The following is a 22,318-nucleotide window of genomic DNA, read 5'->3' as shown; positions in this document are numbered from 1 at the left end:
CCTGCTGGCATCATAGGTTCTTGTAAACATCCGGTATGTTGGCCCAAGAAACTTGCTAGGAATGTCTTTAGTCCACTCTTCCTCTTCTCTCTCCCCGAGCGGTGGTTCTCGGCCTTCCTGATGCTGCGGCCCTTTAATACAGTTCCTCATGGTGTGCTGACCCCAGCACATTGTAAATACATTACACTCCTGCCATTTCATAACTGTACTTCTGCTGCTGTTAAGAATTGTCATGTAAAGCCGGGCGGTGGTGGTGCACGCCTTTAATCCCAGCACTCGGGAGGCAAAGGCAGGCGGATCTCTGTGAGTTCGAGACCAGCCTGGTTTACAAGAGCTAGTTCCAGGACAGGCTCCAAAACCACAGAGAAACCCTGTCTCAAAAAAACCAAAAAAAAAGAATTGTCATGTAAATTTCTGATATGTGACCCCGCAGGTTGGGAACCACCACACTAGCGCTTTTCCTGTCCCTTTCTAGGTGAGAGGTAGCAAAGTGGAAAAGACCCCTTTTCTGTCCTCTTGGGGCACAGGAAGAGTGGGAACTCCTTCACCACATCAGAGTCAGGAGATGGGAGGGAAAGTGTGAGCCTCCTGGGGCAGCCACTCTTTTGTGATCTCGCCTGTGATTTTTCTCACCCCACTCCCCCAGGCAGGCCTTGAGTCTTCTGTTTGACACGTACCATAACGAGGTGGACGCCTTCCTGCTGGCTGATGTGAGTCCACACCCTGGGGTTGAAGAGAGGAGCTACTGGACGTTCCCTTCTTCCCTAGTTTCCTGCAACCCAATGACAGTCTGTCAGTGATGCTTTCTTTCACCCCTTAGTTCTGAGCAAGTGAAACACCTCCTGGCTGAGGGGCAGCTGGCAAGTGTGTCAAAGGTGTTCTGCCCCTCTGTGAAAGTCAAGAGGTGGACTCTAATGGCTGTCTCTGGAGTAGAGCACCCCTGAACTAATGGTGTGGTCCCAGGCTTTTTGTTGTTTTTCTGTGAAGAATGCCCAGGGATACCGTCTGAAGAGGCTCTGTTGAGCCTGCAGCCCAGACTTCACACCCTCAGGGAAGCAGCAAGTCCCAAGGCTTGATCCTTTCCCTCCTGGACCTGCACGGACTGCAGGCCTCGGAGCCGCTTACACAAATATCATGAATCTAAAGCAAAGTTTTAGAAGTCGTCTTCAAAAATCAAATCCTCTACCAGGCATGGCGCACAGGGCTTTAATCCCAGCACTTGGCAGGCAGAAGCAAGCAGATCTCTCTGAGTTCCAGGCCAGTCAGAGCTATATAGCCAGACCCGGTCTCAAAAAAACAAAGCAAAATAACAACCATGCCTCCTCAGTTCGGTTTTGTCTTGGATTCTTCTCTCTGGGGCAGTATGTCTAGTTCACCCTCCACCCACTGTTACGATCCACTTTGTAGCAGCCTCTACAATAACACAGGCATTGAGATCTTAGACCACTTTGCAGTGTTCTGTGTTAGTATAGGGGGTGGGTAGAGCCACTGTGCAGAGTGTAAGACTTGTTTTGGCCTCAGGGAGCTGGCGTGGTTAGGGAAATAAAAGGAAGGTTCATCCAACGCGCGCTATTCGATAGAGGATGACTGTGGATGTTGGGAGCGGAAAGCTTTGCAAAGGAGTAGGTGTCCTGGTCCCTAATTTGAGTTGACATAAGCAGTCAAAGCCAGACAGAGTCAGAGATTTCAGCTGAGAAAATACCCAGTGTGGAGGGGAGGGAAGAGTGTGGCGTGTCTATGGTGTGTCTATGACATCAGCTATCCTGTGGCGAGTTAAGAAGTCTGAGAGAGTAAGTGGGGCTTCAGAATGTTTCGCCCACCTCCTTGCTATTCCCTGCCAATTGATTTAACACTGTAGGCCTCTGGTGGAGACCTGTGTGTGTTTGTATAGCAGAAATAGACCATCACTGCAGACTGGAAATAAAAGTTTTAGTGGTGTGGCTGACAGGCTAGGGAGTGTGGATGTGGCCCACTCAAAGCAAGAGACTGAATACCTGAAAATAAAGTATGGTTCATGGAATTCCTCCTTGGAGTCATTAGCCCCTGCACATGCTTTAAGACTGGGTTGTGGGGAGGCATAGAACTGAATCATGTGTCTTATTGTTCGGCCTCCCGCAGGGGGATTTCCCACTGAAGGCGGACAGGGTAGTCCAGTCTGTCAAGGCCATCTGCAATGCCCTGGCCGCCGTGGAGACTCCTGAGATCACCAGCGCTCTCAACCAGCTGCCTCCCTGCCCCTCACGCATGCAGCCAAAGATCCAGAAGGTAAAGGGACCCAGGTGTTAGCGTGAACCAGGGACGGGGATGTCCACAGGTAACTGAGTTTCTGATTACCATGTTGGGCGTCATTCTGTAGAAGGAGCTGTGGGCAGCGTTCCTGCCAACAGCTCCCGGCTGCCTGGCTAGCTTATGCCCTAAAATAACAATACACAAACTGTATTCATATAAACACTGCTTGGCCCATTAGCTCCAGCCTCCTACTGGCCAACTCTTACATCCTTATCAACCCACCTCCATTAATGTGTGTAGCACCGTGAGGAGGTGACCCTCCAGGAAGATTCTAGCGTACGTCCATCTTGGGCTAGAGCTTCATTGTGTCTGCCCTGGAGAGGAGAGGCATGGTATCTGCCTAACTTCCCTTCTTCCCAGCATTCTGTTCTGTTTACTCCACCCACCTATGTTCTAACCTATCAGGCCAAGCCGTTTCTTTATTAATTAACCAATGAAAGCAACAGATTGATATATGACACTCCCACATCATTTCCCCTTTTTCTGTTTAAACAAAAAAAAAAGAACTTGGTATTCATTTACTAAAATGCTCTTCTAGCAGAGCGCCTCCGCCTTTAATCTTAGCATTTGAGAAGTAGAGACAGGTGGAGCTCTGTGAGTTTGAGGCTAGTCTGGTCTACACAGTGAGTTCCAGGACAGTTTGGGTTACATAGTGAGGCCCTGTCTCAAAACAAACAAACAAATGAGGTTCTTCACTACCCTTTATGTGTTAGCAGTTCAGACACAAGAGCCCCTGGGAAATGGATGTGATGCACGTCCCCCCCTCCTTAAGCATAGGGGGTGGTCTAGCTTCAGTCTCATGGGAATAACCACATGAGCCAAGAAAGTTTTTATTTAGTCACCGAGGATTTGCCTGACAGTTTGCTTATCTATGAGGGTGCAAAACCAAGTCAGGGGGCAGACATCCCAAGAGCCAGGAGTTCAGTGGTTCCATAGGGGGCTGCTGTTCTGTAAAGGCTTGCTAGCACTACAGACCCTGTATCCCAGCCTTGGGGCTCTTTCCTTGAGGTGAGCATGATTATTATTATTTTTTATCTGCTCCCTCTGTCCACCCTGTGGACCGTCCCTCCCTCCCACTCCCCGGGGACTCTCTGCTCCTCATATTTCAACCCTGCCTGGCCCAGATGAGCACAGCTGTGAAAAGCCCTTCCAACTGCAATAAAAATGGGCAGGCGTGGGCTCTGCCTGACTCTCCCCCTCTCCCTTTCCCCAACAGGATCCCAGCGTGCTGGCTGTGAGGGAAAACCGAGGTAAGGGCAGTGTTCTCCCTCTTTGTCCCACAGAGGCTGGAACTGCCAGCTAGTGGTTCAGCTCACATTCTTCTTCCTGCTTGGCCCCTTGATGTGTGTGTGTGTGTGTGTGTGTGTGTGTGTGTGTGTTTCCCTGTGAGGTGTGTACACAGCTGGAGCCCATATTTCTTTCCACAGATTTTTTTCCCCATTATTTTTGCTAATCAGTCCTTATGGTGTTACTGGGAGAGGGTGATGAGGTGGGTAGGGGCATCAGCAAGGATGAATTTATCCTTCCATCCAGATGGAAAAGGATGGAAAAGCTTGCCTTGCTGGGTTGTGATTCTTCTCCTGGCAGCCATAACCCTTTACACTTCCAAATTAGAATGGGACTTGGGAGGAAGGATTTTTCTGCAGGATTTTTTTCCTTGCTACACTCTTTAAGCAGATCCTCGTCCTGAAAACCAGTGTCGCTGGCTTTCTCTTATTCTTTCTTCCTTCCTTGCTTTTTCCTTCCTTACTTTTTTGCAAATCTTACTTTATTTTTCCTTTTAATTTTTCATTTTATATTTAATGTACATTGGTGTTTTGCTTGCATGTATGCCTGTGTGAGGATGTCTGGTCCTGGAATTGGAGTTACCGATAGTTGTGAGCTGTCGTGTGGTTGCTGGGAATTGAACCTGGGTTCTTTGTCTTATTAGTGCTCTTACCACTGAGCCATCTCTCCAGCCCCGTCACTGGCTTTCTTAAAAGTGAATCCATCTTTGGTATTCACAGATGAATAAATTGTCCCCTAAAGTCTTCTAGGAGCTAACATAGCATTTCCAGCTTTGTGTGTGTGTGTCTGTGTGCCTGTGTGTGCGTATGTGTGTGTTTGTGTGTGTGCGTGTGTGTCTGTGTGTCTGTGTATGTGTCTATGTCTGTGTGTCTCTGTGTGTCTGTGTGTTTGTGTCTGTGTGTGTATCTGTGTGTGTGTGTCTGTGTGCCTGTGTGTGCGTATGTGTGTGTTTGTGTGTGTGCGTGTGTGTCTGTGTGTCTGTGTATGTGTCTATGTCTGTGTGTCTCTGTGTGTCTGTGTGTTTGTGTCTGTGTGTGTATCTGTGTGTGTGTGTCTGTGTGTGTATATCTCTGTGTGTGTACATCTGCACATACATGGTACTAAGTAGGGATTAAACATTTGTTAAACATTGTTTTTTTGTTTTTTTCAAGAAAAGACTTTTTAAAAAAGGATGTATTTTTATTTTATATATACGGGTATTTTGCCTGCGTATGCCTAATACTCACAGAAGACAGAAAAGGGTGTTGGACCCCCTGGAACTGGAGTGCTGCCAGTATGGGTGCTGGGAATCAAACCCAAGTCCTCTAGAAGGACAGTCAGTTCTCTTAGCCATTGCGCCATCTCTCTAGTGCCAGAAAGCGGCTTTTTAAAAATAACATTTTAGCACCACATTAAGTATCTATCTAAGATAGGACCACATTTAAAGCTGGGAATCTCTTGATGAAGTACGTGCTCAGGCATGCTTCTGCATCTTTCCTTTTTCTCCGCAGATGGGTAAGCTTTGTCACTGCTATTAGAAATTGCCTGGCATTTGGGGATCACTGTCCCAAGCTGTCCTATACTCCTGGTGTCATGACAACAAAATGGCCCTTGGCGAGTCCTAATTGAGTTTCCTTTCTGGCCCCTCCCCTTCACAGAGAAGGTGGTAGAAGCCTTGACAGCAGCCATCTTGGACTTGGTGGAGCTGTACTGCAATACATTCAATGCAGACTTCCAGACCGCCATGCCCGGGAGTCGGAAGCATGATTTGGTTCAAGAGGCCTGTCATTTCCCTGGGGCCCTGGCCTTCACTGTCTATGCCACTCATCGCATTCCCATCATCTGGGCCACCAGGTGAGTCAGAGCTCGGTGAGACAGATGAGCGTCTCCCCTTCTGCCCATGACCTTACTGTCCTCCATCCTAGGAGGTGTGGCATTCTGGTGCAACAGGGCTAAGAGGGTGAGCCTAGGGCCTGAGAGGAGCCCAGCCTGTATCCATCCCAGAGAGAGAAAGTCCCCTAGGAGACAGATAAGCACCTGCCAGTCCCCCAGTGCTGGCCGCCTCAACATCTCTTCCCTCTTCAGATCCCAAGCCAGCTGAGGGAGACAGGCGACAGATGGCCGGTTCCCAGATAGAGTGTGGCCCAAGCCAATGGCAGCACTCGCCTGCAGATGCACAATGAGGGTGGCAGGGAGGGGGTGACCCTTTGTCTGGGGTTCCCTTGCAGGGGTGGGTGGAGGAGGGCGTTCTTTTGGTAGTCCTCGGCTCTTCTGCTGGATCCCCAGAGTCCTGAGGCCTGGGGGAATAGGCATTTGGCCCCAACCCACCCTTACCAACTCCACCCCCTCCCCTCCCTTCCCCTTCTTTCTTTGTTTCTCACTTAATGTATTCCTCTGGGCGATTGGCATAGAACAAAGGAAGCAGCCTGGGAAACAGGGGCCTTCTCTGACCTCTTCTGTCAGGCACCTGTCATGAGCCACAGGGACCCCCATGTGTCGGCATTCATGGTAGCATATGCCGTTTTCCTCCCCCACCCCTTGCCTGCATGTATGTATGTATATATGTATACATATGTGTGTATATATGTATGTATATAAATATATATATATACACATATATGTACACACCCACATATACCCATGTGTGCCCGTGTGCTTCCCGTGATGGACTGGAACTGACTAAGGAGGCGGCTAGATGGCCGGTCCCATGAAATGAAGAAAAACTCCTGTGCTCAGCATGGGTCTAAGACTCTGGGGATCTAGGGATCCAGATAAAGTTGCTGCTCCTAAGCACACTTCCTTAAGCCCAGCTTGGTTGTCCTGACCCTGACCCCGTGTTGCATTCTCCAGGGACCAATAGAAATCTACCAGAGGAAATGGAGCTTGGCTAATATTAGGGTGCATGAGATTGGTTTTAAGGGCAAGGTGTACCGACCTGCTCCTGTTCTTTTGTAGCTATGAAGAGTTCTACCTCTCCTGTTCCCTCAGCCATGGAGGCAAGGAACTGTGCAGCCCCCTGCAGACCCGACGGGCTCACTTCTCCAAGTACCTGTTCCATCTCATCATCTGGGACCAGCAGTAAGCTCTCCCTAAGCTCCAGACCAACCTGCTCACTTCAGGAAGATTCTGGGGCAGGAGTCAGACCTAGAACAGAGCACAGCCTGGGTTAAATCTGGTTCCATAACTGCCCTTATCCAGACAGGTCATGATGTTTCTTGAGTCTCCAGTTCCCTGACTCTTAAATGGGACAAGCATGTAATTTCTACCTCTCAAGTTGTTAGGAACATCCAATGGGAAGCACCCATAAAGGCTCTTAAAGACTCCTTATAATCTGCAAAGGATCATATAAATATTGCTGCTGATTTTAAAAACACTTTATTGTTTTGCTCTTGCCTCTCTTAAAAAATTTAACTGGTCTGTAGGATTTCTATTCTCTCCCTTCCTCCAATATTCTCTGGACTAGGCAGAAAGGCTAAGGTATAGCTCAACTAGAGTGTTTGACTAGCATATGCCAGGCCCTGGGTTTCGGCCCTAGACAGCATAACACTGGCAAACAAAACCACACCCAGAATCTTAGCACTTGGCAAGAGGCGAGAGCATTGCCGTAACCTTGAGGCCAACCTGGGCCACGTAGCTAAGTTCTAGGCCAACCAGGAGATCCCATCTCTATCCACACCCAAAAAGAATTGGGCAGAACAGGGTAATTGCCTAGAGGGAGGAAGAATGGGTATAGAACCGAGGAGTAAGGCTCTGTTTCCAACTCTCTCTAATCCTGTCCGCCTCAGCTCCTCAAATTGAGAAATGAGAACACCTTTCTGACCTGGAGGCAGGTGTGGTACTGAAGGGAGACAGGCAGGTTGTAATTATGATAACCACTGATATAAGATGGTATCAATTACCATTTATTAACAATGATTTGATTTCATGAAAGAAATAAGGGGTGAGGGGACCTTGAAGGTGGCATCACAGGTATCTGTCTCCCAGTACCTTGCCTGTGATGTTTGCTGCTCCCCCAACCACCACCCCAGCTTCACTTCCCCAGGCCCACCGTATCTGTGTCCCCATTTGCAAAGCAGCAAATGCAATTTAAAAGTGTTGCAGATTACAGAGACAGAGGAGTGTCCCTGGGGAGGTCAAGGATGCTTCAATAGGTAGATGAAGGGTCTGGATATTTAAGAGACTGACTAGAGGGCAGGCAGACCTGTTCATCACACTTAGGTCATTTTTAGATCAGTAACCACTGACAGACAGGGTAGGAGAAACTCCCCGGAGACTAGGTAGCTGCTTTAAGTAGTCCCTGAGAAGCAGAGCATGGTGCTCAGATCTGTAAGATGAGCATTCAGGAAGCTGAGGCCGAGCTGCTGTGAATTTGAGGCCAGCCTATGTATAGTGAGATCTGTCTCAGTGGGACCCTGGCTTCAGTGCAACACTGCCAAAGTAAAGAGCCTTTGAGTTTCAATATCCCACTGAGATTCTCCACCTCACTAAATATGCCGTCTAGAGGGGGATGCTGAGGACCAGTCCCTGATGGAGTCAGAGGTACGGATGCGACCCAGTTTTCCACACTGGTCATCTTCCACGCAAAGTGTGAGATCTCTGTCTTGATCCACGTGGCCAGGTCCCTAAGGCCTAGAGCCAGTGTAGGGCATTGGCCTCAGCCCTACCCTCCCTAATGTCTGAAATGAGACAGACCTCTTAGCCCTTCTTAATGAAGGCCAAGGCATGTGGGAGAAGGCACCGTACTGTGATCAGGGCCTAGCTTTGGGCCAGCCATCTTCATTCAGCAGATGACACTGTAGATAGCCTAGAATGGAGGTGGACAGAGGACTCTTGAGTTGTTAGGACACGAAGAAGACAACTTGGTTGGTGGTAGAGTGTTTACCTAGATTCATCAGTACCACAAAAGTGAAACATACAAATAGGAAAACACCTGGACAGCTGAGCATGGTGGTTGTATATCTGCAGCAGGAGGATTGCTGTGAGTTCATGACCTTCCTAAGCTAAATAATAAGATGAGAGAGAGAGAGAGAGAGAGAGAGAGAGAGAGAGAGAGAGAGAGAGAGAGAGGAGGGAGTGGGAAGGGGAGGCAGGAGAGAGAAAATAAGAACTTGGCTCGGTACCTAGTGCTTGGTAAATGTTCACTCCTTCCCTGTCTTCCTCTTAGTGCCTCCGCTCTGGCCTTCTCAGTTCCTGTTTCTCTGTTCCAGGTGGCTGATGGTGACTAACACACGAGGGACATTTGTGTGAAATTTGTACTATCTGTGTCACAGCACCCAGTTCAAGTATAATAACTAATGCCACACGGCAGAAAGGACCCAATCTATAGTCCCACTTCCCCTAGTGAGCACTCCGAACTGTCAGTTCAGTTACCCGAAGGTTGTGTGGCCAAGCCGGAGCCCAGTGCGTTCCCTGGAGGAGGCAACCACAATGTTATAATGTTGGAGAAGGGCTCACAGGAAGGAGAATTTCTCAGGCAAACAGAAGAGTCAGCTCTCCAGCTGAAGTAGTGGTTCCCTCCACCGACCCCAGACATGGGGTTAGGGAGGCCATTTTGGAATCCCAAGCACACTAAAAGACCTGAGAAATGGGAGGGCCTTGCTTGCTTCTCTGTATTACGGTTTCAGTCAAAATGTACCTCCTTCTTCCCAAGATAGGATCTCCTGCAAACTCATAGGTTGACCTTGAAATTTCAACAGTCCTCTGCCTCAGCCTTCTAAGGGATTGTGGCCCTACCTTGTGTTAGCCATGTTCTGCTCTTCCCTGTTGTGTAAACCAGCTATGGGGTCAGCTGTTTCTCCCTCTCACTGTAGCAAGACAGGGCATCAGCTCACTCTCAAAATAGGCCCAGCAGCCCTGCTCTGTCACCTCCAGCCAAAAGCCTGGCACGTCCGTTGGCAGATGAAGGGGCCCTAATTATAGCTGATGGGCCCCCAGGGTAGAAGCAGCTGGGCCAGAGCAGGACTGTGCCAGTCGGTGGCTGTTGAGTGCCTCCTCGGAGTGGAGACTTCCCCCAGGAGTGAGGGGCAGTGAAGAGGGTGGCCTGATCTGAAACCTCTGACCTCGGAGGTAGCTGCCCGCCTCTGTGCCCTTTGGGTGTAGGAGCAGTTGGGCCTTGGGCCAGCCAGGAGGGTGTGGCAGTGTGGACTTTGGCCCGGGGATAGCTTCCTGGAAAGGTAACCGGGTGGGTTCTGGCTTTCTTTTTCTCCAGCCCCCAGCTCTCTCCACCTCCCCACACCCAAATCTCCTTAGCCTGAATTCAGAGGGTGTGGCTGGGTGTAGTCCAGTCACCAGTGGAGAACATCTGGCCTTGAGGAGTGCTTGCTGCTTGTGGAGTCCTCTTGGCTTTCCCAGCTGCCTGTCTCTGTCAGGGAATTCGGAAAATCCCCTTCTCTTTCTTCTTGGACTTTGAGCCTGTTCTGGGGTATGCCCCTGGGGCTAGGAGAGGGGACACGGACGATAAGAGGGCTGTGGGGGAGGGCAAACAGTGCACTGGGGGCAGAGATCTTGGTACTCCTCCCTGGTGACTCTGTGGGGTGTCACTGGGGAGGAAGAGGGGCTACAGTATTGAAAGGAAGTTTTACTGACCCTCTGTAGAAATGTCAGTGTGAGAGAAGGAGTTTGGTACAGGACAGGATGGATGGTCACCGGACCTGGAGATGACTTTGGCTAAGCGAGTTCCGCCTGGGCCCTACCTGAAAATTGGGGGATATGTTTGAGTCAGGAGTCCCAGAGGCGTCTTTCTGGGTTTCCGGAAGTGCATCGCATCGCAGGGCCACCCAGAAGAGGTCCTACTTGCTTTGGGACCTGCCCCGTTCTGTGGTTCTTGGGGAGGCTAGGGACATGTGTGACTCCTGAGATGAAGGCAGAGTCTCTGCTTAGACTTCTCACGCCCCCCCCCCCCGAGCCCCGGAAGGCCCTTGATTCTGGTTCCCTTGTTTCCTAGGATCTGTTTTCCAGTGCAGGTGAACAGGCTGCCTCGGGAGACCCTGCTGTGTGCTACACTCTATGCCCTGCCCATCCCCCCTCCTGGAAGTTCCTCGGAAGCCAATAAGCAGAGGCGGGTGCCCGAAGCCCTAGGCTGGGTCACTACCCCTCTCTTCAACTTCAGGCAGTATGTGAGCCCCAGGGGACCAGCTTTTGGCCTTGGAAGGGAACAAGGGGGCTGAAGATAAAAGGGGTTGCTTTTTCTCAATGCTCCCTGGGAAGGGTTGGCCATGTGGTGCTCACTGTGTAGTCCAGAGGGCCTCAGCCCTAGCAGAGAAGCCAATGTACAGGCCTGGGGACCAGGACTAAGGATGGAACCCGGCAGGTGGGCGAGGGGGCTGGGAGAGCAATGTTTCCGTTACAAGTCATCCGGTCCTGTCATTAGGACTTTAGAGATCATCTATCCAGGCCTCTCTACCTCAGGGAGATATCCCAGCCGACAGGTCATCCTGGTCAGGGAGTGGTGAGCTTGGAGAGGCTCTCTGCAATGGGAGATTTCCTAGAGATTAGTAGTAAAAGCTGTGGTCTGTAGGGAGAATCAGAGAGACAGGAGTGGGGAAGAGACTTCCACAAGGAAAGGTCTGGGGACAAGAGAGCAGGAGAGAACCCTACCAATTACACAGTGGTTGTTGGCTCATCTCACTCTCCTTCTACCTCAGAGTCTTGACCTGTGGCCGGAAGCTTCTGGGCTTGTGGCCAGCAACACAGGAAAACTCCAGTGCCCGTTGGAGTGCACCTAATTTCCACCAGCCAGACAGTGTCATCCTGCAGGTGAGACCCAGCCTCTCTCCCATCCGCCTATCCCAGGGCACCAGAGTCAGCTCCAAGGCCCCCAGTGAACTCTGGGTAGGAACTTCGGGCATGGGATGAGATGTGACCAAGCACCCCACTGAATGTGAGGGCATGAGTGGAAAGTTCCCATCCCCCATTTCACAGCATCCTCTGAAGGTGAGGTCTGAGACCTTCTCCACCTAGGGCTCACCCTGTTTGGGGCTCATCCTTCTAAGCCTGATTCAACCAGGTGCTTCTCTTGAGGCCAAGGGGACCTGTTCTCCTGGGAGGAAGGGAGAGAAGCGGCCTTAACCCTAGTTCTGATTCCCCTTTCTCAATCTTGTGAGATGCTGTGGTATGGAGTAGGGAATAGCAAAACTGACAGAAAATGTCATAGAAATATTCAGAACGTGTGCTTCCAGAGGCGGGTGTTTTTGTCTTGACTCTGTGCACAGGGGCTGTACACAGGGTGTACTTGTATTGTACACCCAATACAAGTCAGGGTACAGTGTGCACTTGCTGAATGAGTAAACAGAACTTCTTGGAGAACTGTATCTTTTAGCTCTGATGCCCATTTTTGGTGGTACAGAGTAAATGACCACAGACCGTAGAGTTCGAGCCTTCACCCAAGGTGTGGTCCCAGATCCCCGCATGCTACAATGCCTCCGGGACCACACCATGGGGTCCCCAGAAGATCACACTAGGGGGTCACCAGCTTCAGCTTGGGCACTCTGAGTGACTTATACTAGTAATATCAGTTCAGGGTTTTGAGGTGGGGCCTGTCTTCCTTAAGCATCTCAAACCAGCCTTTCCCTCCCTTGTCCATTTTCCCTATGTTTCTCTTTTTGAAGGGAAGGCTTGGATGAAAAGGGTCCTCTCTATGATTCCTGACTGGCCTGGAACTCACCGTGTAGATCAGGCTGTTCTTAAATTTTCAGGAGTACTCCTGCCTCGGCCTTTCTGAGCGCTAGGATTCCCAGCATAGCCCATCACGCTAGGCTTCCAATGGTTTCCTTTTAATTTTTGCTAAAAGTCACAGCTGGGACTTTGGGGGATCCCCACGGGCATCTGGGGTTATTTCACAAAGATAAAGGATTGGGGCAGGAGTCCCTGGCGGGGTGTGAGAGGAGGATAGCTGGGGACCTGCGGATGGGACCGACCGCCTCCACTGACCCCACTGACCCCACCGCCTCCACTGACGGACACCGTCTCCTCTCCTTTCTTCTTCTCCTTCTCTGATCCTATCCCAAGATTGACTTCCCCACCTCGGCCTTTGACATCAAGTTCACCAGCCCCCCTGGAGACAAATTCAGCCCCCGCTATGAGTTTGGCAGCCTCCGGGAGGAGGACCAACGCAAGCTTAAAGACATCACGCAGAAGGAGTCCCTATACTGGTGAGGACACAGGCTTCCTTCCCACTGTCCATGTCGGCCTGACTTTTTACCTTCCGGCATCTAGTTCCTGCCCCTGTGCTTGAGGAGGGGAGGAGGTCAGTGAGATAGTTATTGCTACCACCTAGGCAGAAGGGTGGCAACCCCCAGACCTTTCCCTAGCTAACACTAGGGAGAGTGGATAGGGCAGGTCAGGAAATGAGATCCCAGCATACCCAGCTCCACGCTGGTGACCTGCCCCAGACCCACCTACCAGGAGGATCAGAGCTGTGCCGCTTCCCCAGATATGCCATCCTCTACTTCTGGTGCGGCAGCTGGTCTCTGTCCTCACCTCCCTGCCCCCACTGCCTCCCGCCCCTCCACACCAACAGCCTTTGCATTTTTCTGGCCTTGTCACATTCCAAAAAGGATCAGGTGTCTTGGCAAGCTGGCAACTCTCTGGAGTCCAGGCTGATCTCATCCTTGGGGCTGCTTGTGTTCACCCAGGACTGGAGAGGGAGGGGTGAGAAGGAGGAGAGTCAGGGCCTTCTCTCATCCCAGCCACCTCTCTGGGCCCTGAATGGCCTTGTGCATATGCTGGGTTGGGGAACGAGAGATGCAGACCTCCCCGCCCCCACCCCACTCCTGACCCCTCATTTCATTAGCCCCTCAGCTCCTGTCTCCCCTATTAGACACCTGATCTCAGGCAAGTCCCAATTAGCTACAGACCCTATAAAGCTAAGAGAAGTCCCAAGAGGCCTCAGGGGCCCAAACCCTGACAAGTGTTGCCCACTGCCCTCTAGTGGCTCTACATGGGAGTAGGACCCCTAGGGCGTCCTGTGGTCTGGTGTTACTGGTCCACGTTCTCAGCCTCAGTCTGACATGTGTCCCTGAGATGGGACCCTGCTTTCCAAGCTTAGCTTCACATTGCAATCATCTATGATCTTTCTGATACACCCGATGTTTAGTTTCTGGAGACATCCTGACTCGGTTGGCATTGGGGCGAGTCCTAGGCGCCAGAAAGTCACCAAGCCCCTCAGGTGATTGATGATCATGTACAGGGACGCTGGGAAGCCTCTGAATGGTAGTGTGTGCAGCCACTCTCTTGGGATGTAAGTTCTCAGCCCTCTGGCTCACTCCACCCATCTCCTCACAGGCTCACGGATGCTGACAGGAAGCACCTGTGGGAAAAGCGCTATTACTGCCACTCGGAGGTGAGCTCACTGCCCCTGGTGCTCGCCAGTGCGCCCAGCTGGGAGTGGGCTTGCCTGCCCGACATCTATGCTCTCCTGAAGCAGTGGCCACACATGAACCACCAGGATGCCCTGGGGCTCCTTCATGCCACGTGAGTTGTAGCTTCTACTTGTCCCAGCACCGCCATCACTGACAGGCCAGCTGGGGAAAATGGGGACACAGACATGAGCATTCTGGGCTTTCCTAGTTTTCTCTTTGTTTTCTTTTCCCCCAGTACTCCTGGGAGTACCCCATATGCAAGTTGCCTAGATACCACCCCTGGCGTTCCCCACAATGCTTTATTAGGTGTCTGGGTGCTCTTCTGGGCAGCTGTCACACATCATTAAATTGTAAATATTGGAGCATGCTCTTTTTGTTAAACAAAAAATTTTGGTGTTTGGGACAGGGTCTCATGATGTAGCCCTAACTGGCCTGGAATTGGCTTTGTAGGCCATGCTGGTCTTGAACTCACAAAGATTCAGAGATGCCTGTCTCTGCTGCCTCCTGAGAACTGGGATTAAAGGCATAGGCCCCCATGCTCCATGGCACACACATTATTAACACAGCTCATGATTCCTTTTTTTTTGTTTGTTTGAAGCAAAATTTACACATAAGCCCAAACTTCACATATTCATCCATTGTTTCAGCAGATGCTTTCCCTTGTGTGGCCCAAACCTTGCTGGCTGACTTCTCATTTTAACACTCCTTTCTTCTCTTTCTCCGAAAGAGTTCTTGGGGTCATGGGGCTGCCCGTCTGAGCTGCCTTTTCTAGACTGTACCCAGGCTTCCTGGCTTTTTTTTTTTTTTTTTTTTTTGCCATCTCAGAAATCAAAATGTACCTGCCTTTGAGACTTTTCGAGGCTACATCTTTACTAATCCCTGCAAAACTCATTTCCCAGGATGTCTGTTGGCTTATATAAACCCCCGCAGTTCTGTATTGCTTGCCTGGCAGGCTCTGTATTGTAGGGATATTACCAGGAAAACAGGCCTCACCCACTCAAGGGCTCCTTGACGGTAGGGGCTTCTAAGAGTGGGGGTTTAGGAAGAGCTTTGGGTAAAGTGCTCAGGGAATAAGAAAGGCCATTTTCCTGCTCTTCCCTGCCTAAGGGAGACTGTCCATGGGGCAGAGGGATGGGAAGACCATCTCTAAGGACTGCCTTCCAGAAGAGAAGCAGATCTTGGCAGGAGAGGGATCGGGCTTTTCCTTCTCCATGCCTCTGACCCCAGGCATAAAGTTTGACTCACATCTCTGAGTCACAGCCCGCAGTGGGGATTGTCAAGTCTCTGAACTCTTCTGCAGCTTTCCCGACCAGGAGGTGCGGCGGATGGCGGTGCAGTGGATCGGCTCCCTCTCGGATGCGGAGCTGCTGGACTACCTGCCCCAGCTAGTACAGGTGCGAGGACTCGCTGTCCTCATGCCCCCCCCCAGTCTTTCTCCATCTGCCCTCAGAAGCCAACATCCCAGGATGGTAGTCAGTGCAGATTTCAGGTGCTTACTAAAGCCTCGTGTTTGCTGTCTTCTAAACAGGCCCTGAAGTATGAGTGCTACCTGGACAGCCCCTTGGTGCGCTTTCTCCTGAAGCGAGCCATCTCGGACCTGAGAGTGACCCACTACTTCTTCTGGTAAACTGAGCGTGCAGAAAGGGAGGTAGATAGGGGCTATAGTGCAGGAACAGTCAGTCCCTCTGTGGCAGGTAGGAGGGAGGAGCTAAGAGACCTGACTCCAGCATGTTGCTTATCTACCCTGTGGCCTTGGTCTAGTATCTTTCCTCAACGGGGTCACGGGGTCGGGGTCTCCATACACCTCCGTGTAACTCAGGGGAGACCATCTTGATCCCCCTCCTCTACCCACCCATGGCAGAAGAAGCATAAAGTCAAGATGAGCTATAGAGGGGCTTCCACTCCAAGACAGGGAAGTCATTCAAAGCAGATTTCCCTCTAATGTGTGTGTGGGGGCGTGGGCTTTCTGAGTTGAAGCAGGAGATGACCCTTTCCTCCCTTGCTCGATGCTGTGGCTCCTGAGTAGCCTGACTCCCTACTTGCCCTGCTTTACAGGTTACTGAAGGATAGCCTCAAGGACTCTCAGTTCAGCATCCGCTACCAGTACCTGCTGGCAGCCTTGCTGTGCTGCTGTGGCAAGGGACTGAGGGAGGAGTTTAACCGCCAGTGCTGGCTTGTCAATACCCTGGCCAAACTGGCCCAGCAGGTCCGAGAGGCCACCCCATCTGCACGCCAGGTAAATAGGCAAGGCGGCTCTCCCTGACCCTGTTTCTAGCTGAGGCTTGTGTCACGAGGAGTTTACCTCTCAGACATCCTGAGCAGCAGGATAGAAAGTGACTAGAAGGAGGTGGCTGTAACCTGCAGGCCACAAACAGTCCCCAAGCTGGCCACAGTTCACAAATGTGTTTGGTTTGGCTTGCAAAATATTAGAATTTTGACTTAGCTGCTTGCCTTAAAGGCTAGGCATACCTGTGTGTGCACAAGCACACTCAGCTGCTGAGGGCTAAGGTCCGGTCACTTTTCACTGTGGGGAACCATGACTCAGGGCTGAGACAGGTGACAGAAAGGGCCACCTTTGTTTTAGGGAAGGTGCTAGGCCACACCAGCTGTGCTTCTGGTGTCTTAAACCTTGGGAGATCTTTATCTGTGTCTTCTCTTCTCTTCTCTTCTCTTCTCTTCTCTTCTCTTCTCTTCTCTTCTCTTCTCTTCTCTTCTCTTCTCTTCTCTTATCAAAGCCTTGAAGGACTTTCACCCCTCACCCTCCAATCTACACCTCCCTCTTCCCTTCTCCTGGCTGCCTTTTCTCTTAGAAACTCGGGTTGCTTCTTGTTCACTGAGCAAGTCTGAGACCTAAGTGGGTGACTGTCCTCCCCAAGGGTTTCTCAGAAGTTGTCCCTGTTATTTAGGCACGTGACTAGGCTCCTTCCTCGGGAGGTAGATGCCTGGCTCTCAGTGAAGCCTCTGGGCCTCTCCCCTCACCCCTGCTTTTCCCCACTCCCTCTGAAGGGCATCCTTCGCTCGGGCTTGGAGGAGGTGAAGCAGTTCTTTGCCCTCAACGGTTCGTGCCGCCTGCCGCTAAGCCCCAGTCTACTGGTGAAGGGCATTGTGCCCAGGGTGAGTCTCTGCTAGGTGTGGAACTTCAAAGAATGGGGAACTCTTGCGGGAAGTGAAGGCCTCCTTACCCTGTCTTAGGAGAGGAGGGAGGAGGGCAAACAGGTGGCCTCTTCCCAGCTTGACTGTGTGTGGACTTGGTTTGACAGCTGTAATTGTGTGCTGGGCGGAATTGGGTCAGAGGCTGCATTTCCCTAATGGTGCTCTGGATGCAGCTAGCTAAGGCGGCGAGGGTGGCAACTCTTAGCCTCCTGCCTTGACTCACTGTCCAGCACGGGGCTTTTTGTCAGTTGTTTCGTTGTATTCTCACAACTCTTAGGCACGTGGTACTATTATGGAAGTGTAGGACGTGGAATTTATCAGACGTCACCAGCTAGGAAGTTGTGTGCAGAGTGAAGGGAAGAGGATGGGTAATCAGATGTAGAGCCATGGTAATAGCAACCTAAGCCTGGAAGAGAGAAGCAAGGAAAGGGATATGGACTTTGGGTTCCTGGGAAATCTGGAATATGTGATGAGCATGTCCGGGGTGGACCAACAAGAAGGTAGACAGCGTCTCCATCCAGCGTGAAGAGGGCATTTTCCGTCCTGGCACCGTCCACTGGCATTAGCCACTGCCCTCTATTCTGTACAGGACTGTTCCTACTTCAATTCTAACGCAGTCCCCCTCAAGCTCGCCTTCCAAAATGTGGATCCCCTGGGTGAGAACATCCGTGTCATCTTCAAGGTGAGAATGCTTTCCTCGGCAGGTTGTGATGGATGGCGAATGCCTGAAATCTCAGTACTTTAAGAGGCTGAGGCAGAGGGATTGCCATGAGGCAAGCCTAGACTATGTAGTGACTTCCAGGTCAGGTCAGGCTAGATACTGAGACACTGTTTCAAAAAAAAAAAAAACAAAAGAAAGAAAACCCTGTCTTGAAAAACCAAACAAAAACAAAAACCAAAAAAACGAAAACCAAACAAACAAAAAAGCAAAACCGCTATGCTTTTAATCCCAGCACACAGGAGGCAGATGCAGCAGATCTCTGTGAGTTCGAGGCCAGCCTGGTCTACAATGCATTCCAGGGCAGGTTCCAAAGCTACACAGAGAACCCTGTTTCAAACAAACAAACAAAGACAGTCTATAGTTAGTTTCTGATCTGGTATAAAAGTTCAAGATTTTAAAAGGCCTGGTGACTCAGGCATGATGGTGCGTATCTGTAATCTAGCACTCACGGGCTGAGGCTGAAAGATGGCTGACCAAAACCAGCCCGGACTGCACAGGCAGAACTTGTCTCAAACAAACGGGCCTAGTGGTCAGGAGGGCTTCTTGCAGAAAAGGAACCTTAGTTCAGTTCAGAGGGGCACGCAGCAACGGGAGGGGTGGGGAGCAAGGCAAGGGGCGGACTGCAGAGATTGGTCCTGGTTCCTTGACCCCGTGGGCCAGATCAACAGGTGAGTGCTGGCAAAGCTGGCGAGCCCCAGTCTCTCCCTGCCCCTGTAGTTTGGAATGCCGCGGGGTCAGGAGGGAGTGGAATGGGTTTTAATTGCTCCTCTTCCCTCTCCAGTGCGGGGATGACCTTCGCCAGGACATGCTCACCCTGCAGATGATCCGCATCATGAGCAAGATCTGGGTGCAGGAGGGGCTGGATATGCGCATGGTCATTTTCCGCTGCTTCTCCACTGGCCGAGGGAGAGGTCAGCCGGGAGTCGGGCAGGGCATCCCTTCACTCCCCGCCTTTCTGCTCGTTCCCCAACGTGAACAATGGAGAATAGAAGGGCAGGATTATTCCATGAGAAGATGTGGGGTGACTTGAAAAAAGAAAGCGAGGGAGAGACTGTTGCGAAACAAAACAGACTTGGAGGCATAGCAACCTCTGTGGACTTTGGATCTTGATCAAACAAATCCATTGTGGTTTTGAGATGGCTGTAAGGAAATTTGAAAAGAGGCTCTAGCTTCCAGGGCCACTCTTAGTGTTTTGGATGTGACAAGTATGTGGTTATTCTGTCCTTGTTAGTTATATTTAAAAGTATTTATTGCATGAAATGGCATGTCCAAAGTGGAGAGCGGTGACGGCATATCGATAATCCGAGCTCTCAGATGAGGTGGGAGGGTCAGAAGTTCGAGGCCAGCTTGGCCTATAGAGCGAGACCCTGTCTGGCTTTGCGGTCCTCCAGCTGGAAGAACAGGAAGTAGGAAGCTAACTGGGTAACGGAAGGGGAAAAGGAATTAGTAAAGCACCGATTGGTAGAGCTGGGTGGCGGCTACCTTAGAATTGATTTAAAGGCCTGTCTATCTTTCACACGGTGACCCGGGAAGCCTAGCGCCAGTCTAGAATATGTGGTGTGGGTGTGGTCTTCTTTCCATCGTCCATCATGTGTTCTCCCTGCTGGCAGACTTTGTCCAAAGGCTCTGGGGCTTAGCTCGTGGTAAGCATCTACACAGCTAAGAGAGATTTCCTCACTCTGTTCTGAAGCCTGAGTCTGACTGCTTCTCCCTCAGGGATGGTGGAGGTGATACCCAACGCGGAGACGCTGCGCAAGATCCAGGTGGAACACGGGGTGACCGGCTCCTTCAAGGACCGTCCCCTGGCTGACTGGCTGCAGAAACACAACCCCGGGGAGGACGAATATGAAAAGGTAGGACTGGGGGATTCCAAAGCCCAGAGCTGCTGAGGCAGTGTGCCTGTCTGTGACTCAGAGTTTTGCTATCGCTAGACCTGCGTGCGCACAGATGGGCCAGCTCAGCTTTGCTGAAGGGTGTGCTCTCTGTGGACAGATGGGTCGGATGACTATTGCAAATTAACAGTATCTTTTAGAATTGGTCAGAGAAACTTTCTTGGGTCCTATGGGGAGCAGCTTATGAGAGTTTTTCTCTATCTGTCCCAATTGTGGATCCTGGCCTGTTTCCCTGGCACTCTCAGAGGGACTCAGTGATGCTGCCTAGGATTCGAGATGGCAGGAAGAGGCTTTGGATAGCATCTTAACCCAACCCCCTTTTTTTGTGGGCAGGAGTCAGGTGCAACCCTTGCTCCAAGCAGTGGAGCTGGTATGCAAGACTGTAACTTGAAGCCAAGATTGAGGCTAGTGATAAGACACACGGGAGCCAAGCGGCCTAACTGGCCCCATTAGAGGGAAGAAGGTGAGCTGCCAGGGATGGTAGAGCCCTGTTGGTCTGATGTCATCCGTGACCAGTCCTCAGCTTCATGACTGTAGTCTTTGGATTCATGAAGTTTGGGGTGAGAGTTAAAGGGAGCAAGTTACAATAAAAATACCAGAATGTGGCACATACTTTTAAACCCAGAACTCAGGAGGCAGAGGCAGGTAGACCTCTGTGAGTTCCAAGCCAGCCAGGGCTACATATTAAGACTCTGTCTCAAAAACAAACAAAAGATTCCAGAATGTAAATTCCTATAAGGCTTGCTTCAAGGGAATATCAATACTAATTTATGTTGGTCGGTGCATTTTATTCCTGAAGGGGAAGACATGCAGGCAGTCAAATAATAACCAGAATATGTCCGATGGGTGTGTGATCAGGTGGTCTTAAGCGGCCCTAATAAATTTGTGGTCCCCGGGGTTTAATTCCCAGGCCCTCCCTCTGTGCTCTCCGACTAACACTGTCTTGACTGACACGCCTTCTGCTATGCCTTCTATCCCTGCTCATGTCCCGAGGACTCCAAAGCCCCACTTGTAACCCCTTCCCCCGTGCAACGTAAGCCACAGTCGCCCTCGCTGGCTGGATTCCTCCGCTGCATCTTTGCAATCGTCAAACAGTTTCCTGTCTCCTCTCACCTCTTGAGGCCTGCTTATTGTGTGTTTCCTATCCGTGACTGTAGGATGCTGCAGTCACCCAGACCAGAGCCAGCAGCTTCTTCACGGTCCCTCTGCCTAGTTTTGGGGACTTTTCAAGTCCAGAGCCGTTCATGTCACATCGTTGCTCAGGGTTCTTCAAAGGCTGCCACTAGATAAATCCAACATCTACGTGGCTGCCTTTGTAATCCAGCCTGGCCTTTCACTTAGGCTCCCGTGTAGGGGATGTTCGCACGAGTCTAATACCTCTAGATGATAGTACCCTTTGGCCTAGAAAGCCATTCCCTGTTTCCCAGCCTCACACACTGCTTCTTCGACATTGTACACTGAGCCTGGGAGAGGCTGCTGCTGCTGCTTCTCTCCCTCCTCCAAACCCATGTGCTATTTATGCTAACGTGTTCTCTCCGGTGCCAAACGCCTCCCATAACGAGAGCTGTGCTGGGTGTTGGAACTGTAATTTCTCTGTGCCAGTGTACTAGCAAGTCATAATAAACGTGCAAGTGTCTACAACAAGCAGGGACGTACCTGGAAGCTGACTTTGTTATTTTTTTTTTCCCTTTTGGTTTTTTGAGACAGGACCTCACTCTGTAGCAAAGCTCAGGCAGGCCTGGAACTCATGATCCTTCTGCCTCAGCTTCCTGAATGTTGAGACTGTAGATGTGAGGCACAGAGCTAGTAGTTCCTTTTTTTCTTTTTCTCTTCCTGCTTTTCTTTTTTCTTCATTTTTATAGATGGGGTTTCTCTTTGTAGCTTTGGAGCCTGTCCTGGAACTATCTCTGTAGACCAGGTGTCCTCAAACTCATAGAGATCCGCCTGCCTCTGCCTCCTTAGAGCTGGGATTAAAGGCGTGCGCCACCACCACCCGGATCCAAGCAGTTTTTTTTTTCCATTCATAGATGTTTGCTTTCTAAGAAATGGCCTTCCCCTTACAGAAGCTGAATTCTATATATGTTTTGTTTTGTTTTTTGAGACAAGAGTCTCACTATGTAGCTCTGGCTGTCCTGGAACTCATTATATAGATCAAGTCGACCTAAAACACACAGAGACCTGCCTCTCCCTCCCCATTGCCACACGCCTGGCCCCTCCTCCTTTTTGTGTTTGTGCAAGAACATGAATGGGTAAATGCACTCACCCATGGGTGTGCATGCTAAGGCCAAAGCAGGACATCAAGTGTCTTCCTCTCTCACTCTGTACTTTGCTGTCTTTAGGTAGGGTCTGTTGAGGAGGGAACTGGAAGCTTGCTGTTTTGTCTAGGCTGGCTGTCCAGTGAACTCTCAAACATCTCAGTTCCACCACATGGGGGTTACAGGCATGCACAGCTATACCTAGTTTTTTACATTGGTACTGGGGCTTCCAACCCCTGTCCTTCCTCATGCTTAAAGCACAAGTGCTTTTACCCCAGCCCCTCCCACCCCTTGAGCCCCAAAATATCTCCAACACATTTTACTAAATAGAGATGTCTGATTTCCAAGTGCAAATCACTGCAGGAAGTGTGACGCTCTCAGCTC

The 22,318-nt window shown here is 50.7% G+C and overlaps 1 protein-coding gene across 7 annotated transcripts in view; it reads left to right on the top strand.

Moving 5' to 3' along the window:
• Window positions 1-22,318, top strand: part of Pik3c2b (phosphatidylinositol-4-phosphate 3-kinase catalytic subunit type 2 beta) — a 65,665-nt gene that overhangs the window by 29,704 nt on the left and 13,643 nt on the right. For all 7 annotated transcript variants that reach the window (XM_050147755.1, XM_050147757.1, XM_050147754.1 and 4 more), the window contains exons 8-23: window positions 647-710; window positions 2,119-2,265; window positions 3,506-3,539; window positions 5,214-5,409; window positions 6,511-6,633; window positions 10,499-10,666; window positions 11,199-11,310; window positions 12,562-12,704; window positions 13,837-14,025; window positions 15,214-15,307; window positions 15,442-15,536; window positions 15,969-16,149; window positions 16,920-17,027; window positions 17,656-17,748; window positions 18,569-18,698; window positions 19,504-19,640. In XM_050147755.1, the coding sequence (XP_050003712.1) occupies window positions 647-710; window positions 2,119-2,265; window positions 3,506-3,539; window positions 5,214-5,409; window positions 6,511-6,633; window positions 10,499-10,666; window positions 11,199-11,310; window positions 12,562-12,704; window positions 13,837-14,025; window positions 15,214-15,307; window positions 15,442-15,536; window positions 15,969-16,149; window positions 16,920-17,027; window positions 17,656-17,748; window positions 18,569-18,698; window positions 19,504-19,640 (2,014 nt within the window). The remainder of the gene's footprint in view (window positions 1-646; window positions 711-2,118; window positions 2,266-3,505; window positions 3,540-5,213; window positions 5,410-6,510; window positions 6,634-10,498; window positions 10,667-11,198; window positions 11,311-12,561; window positions 12,705-13,836; window positions 14,026-15,213; window positions 15,308-15,441; window positions 15,537-15,968; window positions 16,150-16,919; window positions 17,028-17,655; window positions 17,749-18,568; window positions 18,699-19,503; window positions 19,641-22,318) is intronic.

The sequence above is a fragment of the Alexandromys fortis genome, unplaced genomic scaffold, assembly GCF_014885135.2.
Source record: "Alexandromys fortis isolate MF-2015 unplaced genomic scaffold, M_Fortis_MF-2015_v1.1 scaffold_58, whole genome shotgun sequence".
Classification (NCBI taxonomy): Eukaryota; Metazoa; Chordata; class Mammalia; order Rodentia; family Cricetidae; genus Alexandromys; species Alexandromys fortis.
The sequence above is the reverse complement of the archived record's forward strand: the minus strand, read 5'-3'. Positions and strand labels throughout refer to the sequence as shown.